The sequence below is a fragment of the Hemitrygon akajei genome, chromosome 3 (genome assembly GCF_048418815.1).
Source record: "Hemitrygon akajei chromosome 3, sHemAka1.3, whole genome shotgun sequence".
Classification (NCBI taxonomy): domain Eukaryota; kingdom Metazoa; phylum Chordata; class Chondrichthyes; order Myliobatiformes; family Dasyatidae; genus Hemitrygon; species Hemitrygon akajei.
Genome location: NC_133126.1, coordinates 62,854,440 through 62,871,499, shown reverse-complemented (window position 1 = coordinate 62,871,499; position 17,060 = coordinate 62,854,440). Strand labels below are relative to the sequence as shown.

The 17,060-nt window shown below is 39.9% G+C and overlaps 1 protein-coding gene across 7 annotated transcripts in view; it reads right to left on the bottom strand.

Annotated features, from left to right (window-relative positions):
* Positions 1-1,967: 1,967 nt before the first annotated feature.
* mipol1 (mirror-image polydactyly 1) overlaps positions 1,968-17,060 on the bottom strand; it is a 308,039-nt gene continuing 292,946 nt past the window's right edge. For all 7 annotated transcript variants that reach the window (XM_073039992.1, XM_073039997.1, XM_073039996.1 and 4 more), the window contains one exon: positions 1,968-2,706. In XM_073039992.1, the coding sequence (XP_072896093.1) occupies positions 2,640-2,706 (67 nt within the window). In that variant the 3' untranslated portion in view covers positions 1,968-2,639. The remainder of the gene's footprint in view (positions 2,707-17,060) is intronic.

The following is a 17,060-nucleotide window of genomic DNA, read 5'->3' as shown; positions in this document are numbered from 1 at the left end:
ATCTTTAGGCAGATTTGGATTTGGGTATTATTTATTTGGCAAGCTGAATAATAGATTGCGTGGCCGTCTAGACACGTATCAAAAGGTGCAGTCCAGCTCCTTAGGAGAGTTAGGGGTGCTAATAATCAAAGAAGAGATGATTTGACACACGTGCACTTAGATGGGCAACTACTTCTCCGCAATTTCCTACTGAAGGCACTGAAACGACTGGAATATCATTAACATCGCAGATGGAAAATGTCAGATATGACCCATCAATTTGTGATATTGCTGATCCTGTTTAGAAATTTCTTCTAACATTCTTATTAAAAACGATGACGTGCCACTTATTTATAACGTTTCGAGCTGAGTTTTTAAGTTCCATTTAATGCAAGTTAGAATTCCCCCTATGTAATGAGCAAGGTGACTGAAGTCTGTTTATGAACTTTCACTCGCGGATGGTACGGTTCACGTTTAATACCTCGTTATTCCACATTATGTAATTACATGTGATCCCCACAGTGTCAATATCCATGCTTTTTTTCTTACGGTGTACAAAGAGTTGGTAATGACATTGTTCCCGAATTCATTTCTCCTCTACTTAATTTCACCTTGCTCATCTCGGCAAACATATGTAAATGGCGTATTTCTACTTAAAAGAATTGCTTTTCTGCATTCCTGCACAGAATCGTTTACTTTGCAACCGTTCTACTAGAACCGTTTTACTTCTCCGCCTTATTTCCAGTGCACATCCTTTCTTGAAAGACGTGAGAAGATTTGGATCATGAATAGATATATCGTCACTCTGTTTGTATTACTGTTTACCAAAAGATAAAACAAAACAAAGTGTGCACATAAAGTGCAGGGAAAACATAGCGGAGTAATTGAGATTCTAAATATCTTTGATGGCGGAGATTTTAAACAGCTTTTGTCCAAATTGATAGTTCTACTGAAAATACATTTTTTGCCTTAATATTAACATACATTAGAATATAATGTAATTCCCAACTAAATCCAGACAACTTAACTCTTGGTTGGGCTTTCCACCTTCTCCCTTCCCGTTAACTTGATTTTTAATGATGCATTGGAAAAGAACAAGAATATAATATTAAAACATACGTTAATGGTGAATGGTATATTCAAGAGGGGTTATTGTGTTATTTAAGGAAATAATGATCTGTGCTATTTGAAAACAGATTCCTTTAAGAACAGTTGCATCTAACTGAAAACCGCGAATGCATCATAAACTGCACAGATGCAATTGAAAATCCTTCCTGTATATTACCTCACGATAATGACCAACTCCTTGGAAAAATAGTTCGCTCCCTTCCCAACGCCATTTGAATGAATAACTTCCAATATATAAGATCGTTTCACATTTTTTTCACTGAACCACTTTTTTTTTCCATGTAGAATCATAGCAACGAACCTGCACGGATTATATTAAGTAAACTGCAGATCCGCACTTAAACAGTCCACGTTTGATAATTCTCCCCTTTTCTTTCTTTGTAATCGTTTATTAGCATTACGGTTGGTGGTGCTGATAATTTAAAAACTTCGTGCCTTCACATAATTAGAGCACATGCAGAGCAGCCCAGTTCGTAGATGGTACCGACTTAAATGTACTGCATAAATTTTAATTTGCTAACACATTAATTTGACTTTGATTTTGGACGTTAAAACAGCCTATTCATTACATTTAAAATATTAATATATTTTAGGGATAACATTTTCTTACACAAATAGTTATGGCAGATTGTTAATAGATTTGGGACTTGCTACAATAGTTCTAATTATCCATCTTCACTATCCATGTTACCTTTCTATTTTTCATATTTATGGTAGTTTTTATATCACTTCAAAAAACACGAAACATCGATGATACCACAATTGCAATTATTCCTTGATTCGAGTATAACTAGAGATCGCAAAAGACTAACTCATGATGCAAAACTCACGATACACCCCAAAAGTCAAAATTTACTCAATATTAGCAAATTTACATTGTTCTTTATTTCAGTGCTATAGCGGATTAGATGTAAGTTCTGAGCAAATTAAAATCGTGAGACAAGGACAAAGAATTGACATTACAGTTCTGAATAAGCTACTATTACACTATAACTAAACTACTAAAAAGTTTAAATATTAGAAGAAAAGACAAAGGTACTAATTCATGCACATTATGTTAAAACAAAATTAAACATCAAAGAGCATAAAAATCGATTCAATCTGCAATGTCCTAATTTTGGTTCAGATGTGTAAAAATATGTATCTTGGCTATTGTCCTGTTTTCAGCTATTAATGGTGATCAACATTATGGATTTATACTGGATTTAAGGAAGCATTTTTTTTTTACAAAGAACTTAATAATTCTGGATACCATTTAATTAAATATGCATTAAAATGTGATGCATTTATAGACATGCATTCTAAAAATTACTGTTAAATTGGCAAATCTGAAAGCTTCTTTTGCATGTCTACAAACATCATTGATATGGAATGCTTCCAAGTTTCCACACTTTAAAAATACACATTTTATTTATTTTTTGTATTGCTATGTCAATGTGCTAATTACAGCAACTCTTTGCTAAGACCAGGCCTTTTTATTTGTATAGTGATGAATAGAACAGCCTGGTCACCAGATGTGACTACTAATTCAATCAGGTCACTGTCCTGACGTTCCCTGTCCCAACCTTCTTTCTCAGGACATCTACCAGGCGTTCCAACCTGCAGGAAAAAGAGGAGCTAGCATTAGAAATTCATAGGCTGAAAGCAACAGTGTTTGCACAGTAGAGAAGCTTGTCTGATGGTCATTAGGAAACAAAGATGTGCTGTGCATTACAGACACTGGTCCAGGATACAAAACCATACCTACATTTTGTTTTTAAGATTGTTACTGTTCTCAAAACAGATAAACTAGTTAACCTGTTTATTAAAATGCTCAAGCTAATTTTTCTATTGCACAGTTTCTCTCTTCTCAATTCAAATAACATGTTACAGCTTACTAAATTCTCCAAACATAGATCTTAATAAAACTGTTGGCAACCTTAATGTAAATATTTAATGTTTACCATTCAAATTTTGTATCAGAACCATTTCTTCAAAAATAAGTTTGATATTTTATTTCAAAACACTCCAATCTTTCAGGCATCAGTCACTGTAAGTGAGACTGATTTGAATACATTTAAAAAAGAACCAGTTTGTAAGTACTGGTCATCTCTGTGACACAACTGTAGTAGTTACTACAATGTCAACTTCTCACTACACACTACTACATTTTTGCAGAAATCTGTGGACCTGCATGTTCATTTTCAGTTTGCCTAAAACTGTTAGATGGAAGGTGAAAGTCTGTACATTACTTCATATCTGTATTGATTTAACAGTAAAACTCATGCAAAGAGGTTGCTCCAAAAATGTTTCTCTAGAAATGGTAACATAACAGCTTGTTGTTGAATAGTTTCAAAAAGACAGCCATAAAACTGACCATTGCAAGATTAATGGTGTAATATAACCAATTGTATGAATATAAATAACTAATAAAAAGGATTGAAGTCAATGCAGCGAAAACAACAAAAAAAACTTGTTTTTGAGGGTTTTCAGAAAATTTCTAAAAAAGAAACTACTCTTGTCAAACAGTTTTGATGTGCATTTTTTTTTCAGTTTTGGTCAATAATCAAAAGCACATCCCACTTTCTCCCCAAATGCAACACAACCCGCTATCAGACCAAAAAAAAATCCTTAACATTTAACTTCTGGGTGAGCACTGTTCACTTTTAAATGAAATGAGCACTGCCTAGATTCTCATTGCCAAAATTGTCCACTCAATATTCCTAACCTTCAATCAATGAAACCACATTCTACACTAATGTGTTAAATTCTGTGTTCCTCCAGAGTTCCTTTGCAAATAAAATTCCATAAGGAACTCAGGATTTCAATCACATTTTTCTCACAGCCATGTTAGAAACAGTGTTAGAACTTCCTTGAACAATTCATGTAATATCTTACGGATTTCAAGGTTTAGAGGTCATTTCACAATGATGTGTAATTATTTCATATTCCTTCATATTCCCAAACTACATCGCTGAATTCCATTGAGACAAATTGAAGGATGTTAGCAGCTACCACTGAGTACTGACACCTTTCACAGGGAATGCACAAGTATTTCAATATTCTGAAATAATTATGATACTAATGAACCAGGTTGAAATAAATAAATAAGTCTCATGTAATATTGTCTTTAAAATTTGAGGAAAAAAGTGAGGAAAACTTTCAAAACATTTTAAGTTTATTTAAAAATGATTTTAAAATATGACTTCAAAATCATAGTCTTGATTTATATTCTTGTATCCTTTAGAATTGCTTTACAGTTAGTTTGACCTTGTTCAATTAAGCAAATGTTTCTACTTCACAATGATAAAATTAATAATTTTCTGTCTTTTCAGGGCCAATAGCATGTTATTTATCAAATCATATATATTGATATATTATGCAACATTTATTAGCTAGAAAGATCATAGCTCAACGTTCACTTTATTCCAGTCTGACATGCCACACTCTGCTCTTTTTTCGCAAGTTGATATCAAAATATAATAATGCCAAGAAAGCCAGAGTTTTCTACACACCTCCAACAACTCATTTTCTTCAACAAAGCTCAACAGCATTTAACAAAATCAGATTAACTGTTTATTAATATTCATATGATATTATTTTCTCATTGAAGTACTGTAGTTATAAGTACAGTTCTGTACTTATAAGTTGTTGAATTTTTCCAGCAAAGCTCAGTATTCCCTCCAGTTTGAAGGTTAACTTGAACACTTTTGATACCCTTGATACACTTTTTGCAAAAATATGTCCCACAGCAAGATCTCAAATGAAAATAGTGACAAGTGGTTGAGTTGGGGTCAATACTGATACGAACTATTTGAAGATCTTCAGAATTATCTACTTGTAGTTTAAAAGGACCAGAGCAGGGTTGTGCAATTAAATCTCTCGTGGACTGTGTTGGTAATTAATATATTTTAACGAGGCTGGCAGTTTATCCTTGTATTAACCAATATATCATTAGTCTATTAACAGATCATTAGATAGAAGCAAAGGTGGTTTAATGTGTTTAGTTGGGGAGGGGGTAGTTGGAATATAAGCATTTTCACAACCCTGCAATGGCCCTTGAGGAGCAAGAATATTTTCCCCAGTCTTTAAGTTCTCCCTGTCATCCTTCCATGCAGGAATCTGTGGTTAGAGAGCTGATCTCTGGATGTCAGGTATGGGGCTATTCTTGTTCCATAAAGAAGGATTGAGTCATTTTGTAAATCTGGCAGCCAGTTTTAACATATTAATTCCCAACGTCTGGAACCCCAGCCTTTCAGACAGGCTGACTTCTAGGCCATAAACCTTTCAATGAAAAAGACATGTGCTGAATGATGATAGATTTGCAATTTCTTCCTGTAGTTCTACCTTTCTCCCATTTGACCCACTTTGTTAATATCTAGGTTAATATCTGGTTAATTTCCTGCCCTTCATTCTAACATTATGTTGATATGTTAATACTGTATTATACTCTACTGCAGTTTTTCTGACACTGTGCCTTTTGTTGTTGTGTCAGAAGTTTTTGCTCAAACACAAAAATAGAGATGTTATGATAATAATGCACTGTGCCAAAGCAGTGGTTTTAAGTTTGGATCTAACTTCAGGGACATTATCAGTTACTATAAAGAGGGATGTGAGCATTAAGGTTTATAAATGGTGCTCTTTGGTGCACAAAGGCAAAATGTACATCACTCTATAGTGACTTCAGGACTTGCTGATGTTTTACCAGGAGAACCACAGCCAAATTGGACAATATTCCTCTCCAATCATTACTGCCCACAAATGACCATTAGAAAGAGATGCTATTTCCAGCTCTCTGATCTCCATTTCTGAGGTCCAATAGAAATTGAGCAGTAGTTGTGTGACTTCAATCTACTTATAGGGGAACGTCCTTTACCCAGGGTTTAACAGTGCATGTCAGAGATAAGCGACAACATGCTTACAAGCTAAAGATAGCTATTAAATGTTACTGGATTAAATTAATCTCACTTTATATTGAATTACTTTCATTCATTACACTTAAAGGTCTAATAACATTACATCAGCATATGCAAGAATAAGGTTGAAGTCATGCTGCTTGTAAACTCAGACATCTTATTTCATTGATGTGCACAGCTGAAGTTCTGGACATTGGTATAAAATGTAGAGTTATTTTTAGGTAACTCTCACAAGTGACAGCTATTTATACAAATATTAAGGCCCACCAGTTTACAAAGAGCCACCAGTGGTGGATAAACTTGAACTTAAAACATCAGGGTCATTTAACATTAGCATCATGAGGTTCTGTATATTAATGGAAAACTAGATTTCATTTTGGAGCATGACTCTAAAATTGTATCATTTAAAAAGAAACAATTTGGATACTGCTGGGCTAAATACAGGATGCGGGATATCCTCAAAAAGGAATTCTGACATCTCCACATGGCTCAACATTTATAAACATATCACAGGGAGAGTATGTAATTCCACACATGGCTGGAGGCTGCATATTTTTTCTGTGGACCATGAAGTTTACACCCAGCTGCTCCAGCTCCTTTCCACTCCACTCCTCTGGTCCGTTGCTGTCCAGGCACTCCCATAAGTTAGTGCATGGAGATGCCAAGCAAGATTTGGACTGGATTCAGTGTCTCTGTGGTCAATTAACTAGGTGGAACTAATACTATCCAGCCTCTCACAAGGAATGGACATTTATGTGGCATACAAGCTAACTAACTGTGAAACCATATGTATAACTTCATCATCTGCAGATGCAAGAAAATGAGTAGTGAAGCTGTAAATTGGAAATGAACACTAGTCAAGCTTTTATAGTTACCACACAAAATATCGCAAATCACTAAATTCAAACAGGACAGAATAGGGAGATAGAATGAAGGAAGGCAGAGTTGGAACACACTGAGAACAAGGTGGGGAGAGACAGAAAACTAGAATGAAATAAATGAAGGCAAATAGGGAAAGGAAGGGAGAAAGAATCAGAGCCATCATAAAGTTCATAAGCAGTGTGGATACTCATGTTTTATAGGATCATTCTTGAAATCAAAAACCTTGAACTTCCTGAGCTTGGTTTTGAAGGCAACAATGAATACAGAAAAGAAGTGGGGTTAGGGGAAGTTGTTTATTAAAGGAGAATTAATATTAAGATGGTGCCAGTATCTGGCGACTGCATGTGCTCTCCCAAGCAAACTGCCCTCTACACTATCCTATACCTGAAAAACCCTTCTAAACCTCCAATTTACTACATTTAGCAAGATAAACAACACCCTGGCGAAGCTACTGACCCAGCTGAAGATCACCGACGCGCCAGAACTGCTTCTTCAATTCCGGACCACACCTGGACCCAATCAGCGAGGCCTGGTCCGAGGTCCACCACGTTCCTGTAGGCCCACGGCCTGTTACCATGTCGGAGCACCTGGAGACGCGGCCCATTCCGATCAGCACCTCTCCGAATCAGACGACCACACAGAAGTGACGTCGGAGACCTCAAGGTACCCCAGACGCTTCCCTGGAGTGACCACCGTAGAGCCCCGTTGGTGGCAATCCACAGATGCTGGAAGTGAGGCCTCCGCCGCCAACCTCGGAAATCGAGCCCGGGGCTCAGCTGGAGCAGAGGCCTCCACAACCGTGACTCAGTTCACGGACTTGTTTCAGCCGGCAGCCTGGCCTTCCGGGATTAAGTGTCGGTTTCAGGGCCCGACCTGATCGACAGCCCGGGCCCCGGGCAGTTGAAAGTGGCAGCGGAGCCTCCCCCGTCACTTGGCCTGATCTGGAGCACCTGACGACGCGACCCGCCGATCGATCCCTGCGGGACGCGTCCACCAACCTCAAAGAGCTGTCAACAACACACTGCATCGATGGAAACCTGGAAAGATGCACTATTTACCGAGCAAGCGTGGGAAAAGAGCTGGGCTGCTGGTCAGATTGAAGCGGAGGGACTTTAGAGTCCCTCTGCCCACCATCCTACTAGCTAATGTGCAAGCCATAGAGAACAATGTGGATGATCTTAAAGGGAGATTCACCTATTGCAGGGAGATGCAGAACTACTGTGTATTCTGTTTCACAGAGACCTGGCTTTCCCCTGCCACCCCCGACTGTGCCATCCAACCAGAGGGATTTTCGATCTATTGGATGGACCGCACGGCGTCTTCGGGCAAGACGAAGGGAGGTGGTGTCTGCCTACTGATCAACACTGCGTGCTGCTCGGACACAATGTCACTGACAAGCTCCTGCAGTCCGGACCTGGAACACCTGTCGGTGAAGTGTCGTCCCTATTATCTGTCACGGGAATTCACCTCGGTCATACTGACAGCGGTCTACATTCCCCCCCAGGCGGATGTGGAGTGTGCTGTGAATACACTGTATGCCAACATCAGTGAACTTGAGACCAGGTATCCGGAGGCTTTGCTCATTACAGCCGGGGACTTTAACCAGGCCAACCTTAGATAAGCGCTGCCAAAATTATACCAACATGTCTCCTGCTCCACTAGAAGCCTGAATATACTTGACCACTGCTACATAGCAGTCAAGGATGCCTACCGTTCTGTCCCACGACCTCACTTCGGAAAATCGGACCATCAGGCCGTACTCTTCCTCCCAGCTTACAAACAGAAACTGAAACGGGAGATCACGGTGTCAAAAGTGGGGTCGCATTGGACAGAGGAAACGGATGAGGTCTTCCGTGACTGCTTTGAATTGGTGGACTGGTTAGTATTCAAGGACTCGGCAGCAAACCTTGATGAGTATGGCTCAGCAGTCATGGATTTTATCTGGAAATGCACAGAGGACTGTGTGTCTGGCAAGACGATCCAGGTATTCCCTAACTGGAAACCTTGGATGAATTATGAGGTCCAGTCCCTTTTGAAGGCTAGAGCTGCGGCTTTTAGGTCCGGGGATACCAGTCGCTACACGGAATCCAGACGTGAACTCCAGAAAGCCATTAAGGGCACCAAGAGGCAATATCGAGACAAGTTGGAAGCCCAGGCTAACCAGAGGGATGGCAGTAGACTATGGCAGGGTCTAAATGAGATCACTGGGCGCAAGGAAAAGGCTGGGAATATCAATAACTGTAGTGCTTCTCTTCCTGATGAATTTAATGTATTCTACACAAGATTCGAACAGAAGAGGAGCGTCCCGCCCCCTCCGGATGAACCAGACCTGGAGGCATCGCGATTCATTGTCATCGAGGAAGACGTTAGAAGAGCCTTCCTGAAGATAAGTCCAAGGAAGGCGACTGGCCCAGATGGCGTCCCAGGACGGGTTCTCCAGGCCTGTACAAGCGAGCTAGCTCTAGTGTTTGCCGACATCCTCAACTGCTCCTTGCTTCAGTCTAAGATCCCCTCGTGTTTTAAGAAGGCAACGATAATCCCAGTGCCGAAGAAAAGCAAGTTGGCATGCCTGAATGACTATCGATCTGTGGCTCTAACATCAATTGCTATGAAGTGCTTCGAGCGATTAGTTATGGCACACATTAACCATAACCTACCGGTCAAACTTGACACTTTGCAATTCGCCTACCAGAGCAACAGGTCAACAGCAGATGCCACCTCTCTGTCACTACATTCCTCCTTAGAACACCTGGAGAATAAAGACGCATATGTAAGGCTCCTTTTCATTGACTACAGCTCTGCCTTTAATACCATCATTCCAAATAAACTGATTCCTAAGCTCCGGAACCTGGGTCTTAGCACTCAGATCTGCAGCTGGATCTTCAACTTCCTCACAGACAGGACCCAGGCTGTAAAGATAGGGGACAAGCTCTCCCCTACAATCACTCTGAGCACTGGTGCCCCACAAGGCTGTGTACTCAACCCCCGCTGTACTCACTGTACACCCATGTTTGTGTAGCCAAGTTTCCATCGAACTCAATATATAAGTTTGCTGATGACACCACAATTGTAGGCCATATCTTGGGTAATGATGAGTCTGAGTACAGGGAGGAAATTAAGAACCTGGTGGCATGGTGCAAAGACAATAACCTATCCCTGAACATCAACAAGACGAAGGAATTGGTTGTTGACTTCAGAAGGAGTAGCGGACCGCATGACCCCATCTACATCGGTGGTGCACAGGTGGAACAGGTCAAAAGCTTTAAGTTCCTCAGGGTGAATATCACGAATTACCTGACTTGGTCTAACCAAGCAGAGTCCACTGCCAAGAAGGCCCACCAGCGCCTTTACTTCCTGAGAAAGCTGAAGAAATTTGGCTTGTCCCTTAAAACCCTCACAAATTTTTATAGATGCACCGTAGAAAGCATTCTTCTAGGGTGCATCACAACCTGGTATGGAAGTTGTCCTGTCCAAGACCGGAAGAAGCTGCAGAAGATCGTGAACATAGCCCAGCACATCACACAAACTAATTTTCCATTCTTGGACTCACTTTACACTGCATGTCGTTAGAGCAGTGCTGCCAGGATAATCAAGGACACAACCCACCCAGCCAACACACTTTTTGTCCTTACTTCCCTCCGGGAGAAGGTTCAGGAGCTTGAAGATTCGTATGGCCAGATTTGGGAACAGCTTCTTCCCAACTGTGATAAGACTGCTGAACGGATCCTGACCCGGATCTGGGCCGTACCTTCCAAATATCCGGACCTTTCTTGCACTACCTTACTTTCCCTTTTCTATTTTCTAATTATGATTTATAATTTATATTTTTATTATATTTACTTCGATTTGTACTTCAGGGAGTGCGAAGCGCAGAATCAAATATCGCTGTGATGATTGTTCGCTCTAGTATCAATTGTTTGGTGACAACAAAGTAAAGTATCAGGAAATGTTGTTATTTTCCCAGATGATCTCAGTAATAGATCAGATTTGGTGATGAGGATGGGATGTTTGACAACTCTAAGGATGTCAAGATTTTCGTTGGTCACAGGCACTCAACTCTACAAAACTCTGGCATGAAAACAGAACATTGCCAGTAATGCAGAGAATAGGAGGTAGTGACAGTAATTGTCAAAAAGAAGCAGTTGCCAGTTAGTAGGAACTACATTTTCTTTAGAGACAGACAATTAGCAGGTAGGAGGTAAGTGTGTAAAAGTAGATGGTGAGAAGACAATAAATTATTACAGATAGTCTTATCAATGATCAGAACGTATCATGAACCTCTATATGCTTCAACTGTTAACTTCTGGTAATAAAAGTAAAATAAGCCAAATCATTAAATTTTCCTGGTGAGTATACACACATATATGTTTATATTAAAATTATGTATTTGAATTAACTATGATCATTTTGCACGATCACATGGTTGGGATACTTATTACCATAACCATGCAATACTCAGTCATTCAATACAATCTGAGGCTAAAGTACCATTGCTTTACTCGAAAGCCACAGAATGCTCTCTAACTTTGCAGCACTCATGCCTATCCATTTTACTAACAAATTCAACCACCAAATAGATCAAGCAGCTGAGTTTGTAGAAAGTCAGTTTGCTCTTTTAAGAACCATTATAGTACTCTTTACAGATTGAACTAGCATCACTGGGAGAACTGTATTGGTGTGTTAAGCCATCTACTGAGATTAGCAATGGTTTAAAACCAAAGCTTCTGAAAAAAAGGACCAACCTTTCTTAAATGGATAAGTGACCATGGTGGAATTACCTTTTGTTAAGTCAAACTAATAGATTGATTTGGTCTGAAAGTTACCTTGTTGAATTTTAAATAAAATTGGCCCATGTTGAAGGTTTTCAACAGATTCACAACTTAGTTCAATTGCCCTTGCTTTACAAAATATAACTACTTTTAAACAAAAAGTATTGGTATTTCTACTGTGTTAAGCTGAAGGAATAGCTTTGAAGGGATTCTGCATACCAACAATTCAGGTCAAGGAGATGGAAATTCTTAGCATAGGTCACTGAGATAGCGAGCCCATAGCTACACTGCAACTGAGGAGTTTTCTGTACACTTGCTAAGGAGAAATAGTGATGAGAGTGATAATCATTCACATAACATTATCCACACAATAAATGAAAGAAGGGGCAGTACGTTGCCTTCTAACTATTCTGAACATATCTGTGAGCTTTCTCTGGTGCTTGTCTTCATTTGTAGATGTCATCAGTCTGTCCTGCAGAAAACCAGAGACCAAGTGAGCTGTGGCTCTCTTCTAGCTTTAAATGAGCATAGGAGACCCACTACTGCCTGATCAATTTGTGCAGTTGCAAACGCCAATCAATTAGTATGATACTAGGGAAAGAACAATATGCTTAAAATTTAGGGAAAAGACACTATGAGTTCAGATTAGGTTTTACAGTAAAAAGAATAGATTTTTCATGGTTACCTAATGATGGAGCTTATAGTCATTCAGGAAAGCTAATTATATCATATCCATTTATTCATTCACATCGGTGGTCACACATTGCAAAGGGTTCTTCATGTAGTGGGCATGGTGGGTAGATATTAGGCTGATCAATTTCTCACTTATTTGAAAATGGGAGATAAGAATTAAAATGTAAAGATAGTTTTGAACTGATTAGAAAAAAAGCATCTGGTTGATAATTGAGGAATCCCTGTAGCAGTGTCTGAGGAGTTATTTAAAAGATGGTCTTCTTTGTGTTTCTTTGCCAGTTAAAGGGCTTCCAAAAAACAAGAGCCACTCTCTAAGGAACGTCCTTTCTGAATACCAAAGTTATCTTGAACACTGCAAACTGCAACTTGGGACAAATGATCTGAAGCATAGAAGATTTCCTTCATCTTTCAGGCAATAAAGGTATCTAATGCCCTTATTGTAATTCTGATAGATTAGTGTTTATTATAGAGTCATAGAAAACTACAGCACAGAAACAAGCTACTTGGCCGAACTGCACACAGACCATAGCACTCCAAGCCCCTCCCATCCGAACTTCTCTTATTCTTTGAAATTGAAATTGTATCTACAAATTGTGCTGGCAGTTCATTCCACACTCTCACCACCCTGAGTGAAGAAGTTTCCCCTCATGTTCCTCTTAAACATTTCATCTTTCACCCTTAACCCATGACCTCTAGTTGTAGTATCATCCAACCTCAGTGGGAAAAGCCTGCTTGCATTTACCCCTCATAATTCTGTATACCTCCTTCAAATCTCACCTCAGTCTTCTATGTTCTAGGAAATAAAGTTCTAACATATTCAATCTTTCCTTATAACTCTGGTCCTCTAGTCCTGGCAACATTGTTGTAAATTTTCTCTGTACTCTTTCAATCTTATTTACATCTTTCCTATATGTAGATGACCAAAATTGCACAAAATACTCCAAACTAGGCCTCACCAACATCTTATACAACTTCAACATAACATCCCCAAGTCCTGTACTCAATGCTGTACTAAATTTATGAAGGCCAATGTGCCAAAACTTTCTTCACAACGCTGTCTACCTGTGACGCCACTTTCAATGAATTATGGACCTGTATTCCCAGATCCCTTTGTTCTACCACACATTTCAGTGCCCCCCTGCTCACTGTGTAATATGTACCCTGGTTGGTCCTTTCAAAGTACAACACTTCACAATTGTCTGCATTAAGTTCCATCTGCCATTTTTCAGCCTATTTTATCAGCTGGTCCAGATCCCGCTGCAAGCTTTGATAGTCGCAGTTCACTACACCCCCAGTCTTGGTGTCATTGGCAAATTCACTGATCCAGTTAACCACATTATCACCCAGATCTTTGATATACAATAATGGACTCAGCATTGACCCCTGCAACACTTCACTAGTCACAGGCCTCCAGTCAGAGAGGCAACCAATTACTACCACTCTCCAGATTCTCCCACAAATCCAACTTACTACCTCATCTTGAATGCCAAGCGACTGAACCTTATTGACCAACTTCCCATAGGGGACCTTGTCACATGCCTTGCTGAAGTCCCTGTAGATAACATCCACAGCCTTATCTTCATCAACTTTCCCAGTAACTTCCTCAAAAAACTGTAAGATTGGTTAGACACAACCCACCTCACACAAAGCCATGATGACTATCCCTAATCAGTCCTTGTCTATCTATATATTAAAATATCCAGTTCCTTAGAAATCCTTCCAGTAATTTTCCCACCACTGACGTCAGGCTCACTGCCCTACAATTTCCTGGTTTATTCTACGAGTATTTCTTAAACAGCAGAACAACATTAGCTACCCTCCAATCCTCCAGCACCTCTCCCGTCATTCAGGCTAGTCCCCTGCAATTTCTGCACACCTCCCACAGGGGCCAAGGGAACACTTTGTTAGGCCCTAGAATTTGTCCACCCTAATTTGCCTCAAGACAGCAAACACCCTCTCCTGTGTAGTGTCTATAAGATCCATGACCTCACTGCAGCTTCTATAGATTCTGTGTCCATCCCCCAAGTAAATACAGATGCAAAAAATCCACTTAAGATCTCTCCCATCTCTTTTAGCCCCATGCATTGATTACCATTCAGATCTTTCAGTGGACCAATTTTGTCTCTTGCAATCCTTTTGCTCTTAACATATCTGTAGAATCCCTTAAGATTCTCCTTCATTTTGTCTGCTAGACTAGAGCAACTTCATGCCTTCTATTAGCACTCCTGACTTCTTTCCTGTGTTCACTTGCATAACTACCTCATTTGTTCTACCTGCCTATAATTGCAGTGCACCTCCTGTTTTTTCTTAGCTAGCACCTCAACATCTCCTGAAAACAAAGATACCCTAAACCTGTTATCATTACATTTTATTCTGACAGGCACATACAAGCTTTGTACTTTCAAAACTTCACTTTTGAAGGCCTGTCACTTACCAAGTACATCTTCGCCAGAAAGCAGCCTGTCCCAATCCACACCTGTCAGATCTTTTTTGAAACCATCAAAATTGGCCTTTCTCCAATTTAGAATCTCAGCTCGAGGATCAGGTCTATCCTTTTCTATATTTACTTTGAAGCTAATGACATTATGATCACTAGATGCAAAGTGTTTCACTGCACAAATTTCTGTCACCTGCCCTGTCTTATTCCCTAATAGGAGATCAGGTATCACACACTCTCTCGTTTGGACTTCTATGTACTGATTAAGGTAACTTTACTCAACACATTTGACAAACTCAATCCCATCTAGTCTTTTTGCAGTATGGGATTTCCAGTCAATATGTAGAAAGTTAATATCACTAACAATCACAAACTTAAGTTTCTTGCAACAGTCTGCAATCTCTTTAGAAATTTGTTCCTTTAAATCCTGAGGACTTTTGGGTGGTATATAATATAGCCCCATTAATGTGGTCATACGTTTCTTATTCTTTAGTTCCACCCATAAAGCCTCAGTACATGAGTTCTCTAGTCTGTTCTGAGTACTGTCTTCAACTTTCCCTGACTAGTAATCAGGGAACTAGTAATCTCTCTTTAAACTCCACCCCCCCAACTATATCATGTCTAAAACATCGGAACATTGAACTGCCAGTTCTGACCCTCCTGCAACCAAGTCTCACTAAAGGCTACAATTTCATAATTCCCTGTGTTGATCCATGTCCTGAGCTCATCTGTCTTTCCTACAATACCTCTTACATTGAAAGATACACAATTCAGAACATTAGTCCCACCATGCTCAATCTTTTGATTCCTGACTTTGTCTGTGGTCTTAACATTTGTCTCCACAACCTCTCCACTTTCTGTTCTAGCACTCTGGTTCCCACCCCCCGACCTGCAATGCTAGTTTAACCCCCCCCATCCTAAGTAGTACTACTAGGAAACATTCCAGCTAGGATATTAGTCCCCCTCCAGTTTAGGTGAAAATGGTCTCTTCTGTACAGGTCCCGCCTTCCCAGAAAGAGAACACAACAATCCAAAAATCTGAAGCCCTCCCTTCTACACCAAATCCTTAGTCATGTGTTAAATTGTATGATGTTCCTATTTCTGGCCTGACTAGCACATGGCATGGATTGCAATCCTGAGATCACAACCCTGGATGTTCTGTCCTTTAACTTCCCCTCTTCCTACCTATGTCACTGGTGCCTATATGAACCATAGTCTCTGAATATTCACCCTCCCACTTAAGAATGGTGAAGATTCAGTCTGAGATAACATGGACCCTGGCACCCAGGGGGCAACATACCATCTGGGAATCTTGTTCTAGTCCACAGAACCTCCTTTTTGTTCCCCTAATTAATGAATCCCCTATCACCACTTCCTCTCTGAGCCACAGAGCCAAACTCAGTGCCAGATACCTGACTGCTGTAACTTTCCCCTGCTAGGTCATCTCCCCCCCCACAATAAAATCCAAATTGGTACAGTATACCTGTTGTTGAGGGGGATGGCACAGGGGTACTCTGCACTGGCTTTCACTCTTTCACCCTCCTGACTGTCACCCAGTGTAACTGCCTCTCCAAATGTTCTAAACATCCTGTCTTAACATCCGCTGATCCGGGGTTCATCCAGTTCCAGCTCCAACTCCTTAAAGATGAGTGTTAGAAGCTACAGCTGGATGCATTTCTTGCAAGTGTAGCTGTCAGGGACACTGGAGGTGTCTTCCCACATCCCACAAGATGAGCATTCAACTATCCTGCCTGGCATCCCTACTGCTTTAACTGTGCAATTCCATAGAAGGAAACAATAAATAAATTTGTAATAATCTGAACATTGAATGGACATTAATCCATGACAGCAAGGTAAAAGTCCTATCACCATGTACATAAACCGTTGGAATGGGCTGGCCTGGGGCAATGATCCAAGAGCAAACTCTTCTTCAGAGCTTCAACCACTTTATTTGAAGAAAATATGAAATTAATTAAATGAAACCATAGTATAAGCAACGGTGGTCACAATACTACAACATCATTTTAAAAATCCATCTGGTTCACTAACATCCTTTGAGGAAGGAGCTCTGCAGTCTCAGGTCATTCTAGACCATTAGCAATATAAGCGACTCTGAGCCATCTAAATGAATGGTCTGCCAACCATTGAGTTCAAAGTCATTTAGGGATGAAAAATAAAAGGCACATCACCTCAAAAATAAAATGTAGCCATTCTTGTTTCTCTCTTTACCATCTTCCTTGCAAAGTCGAGGGAAAGAACTGAAAACCTAGTGAATGT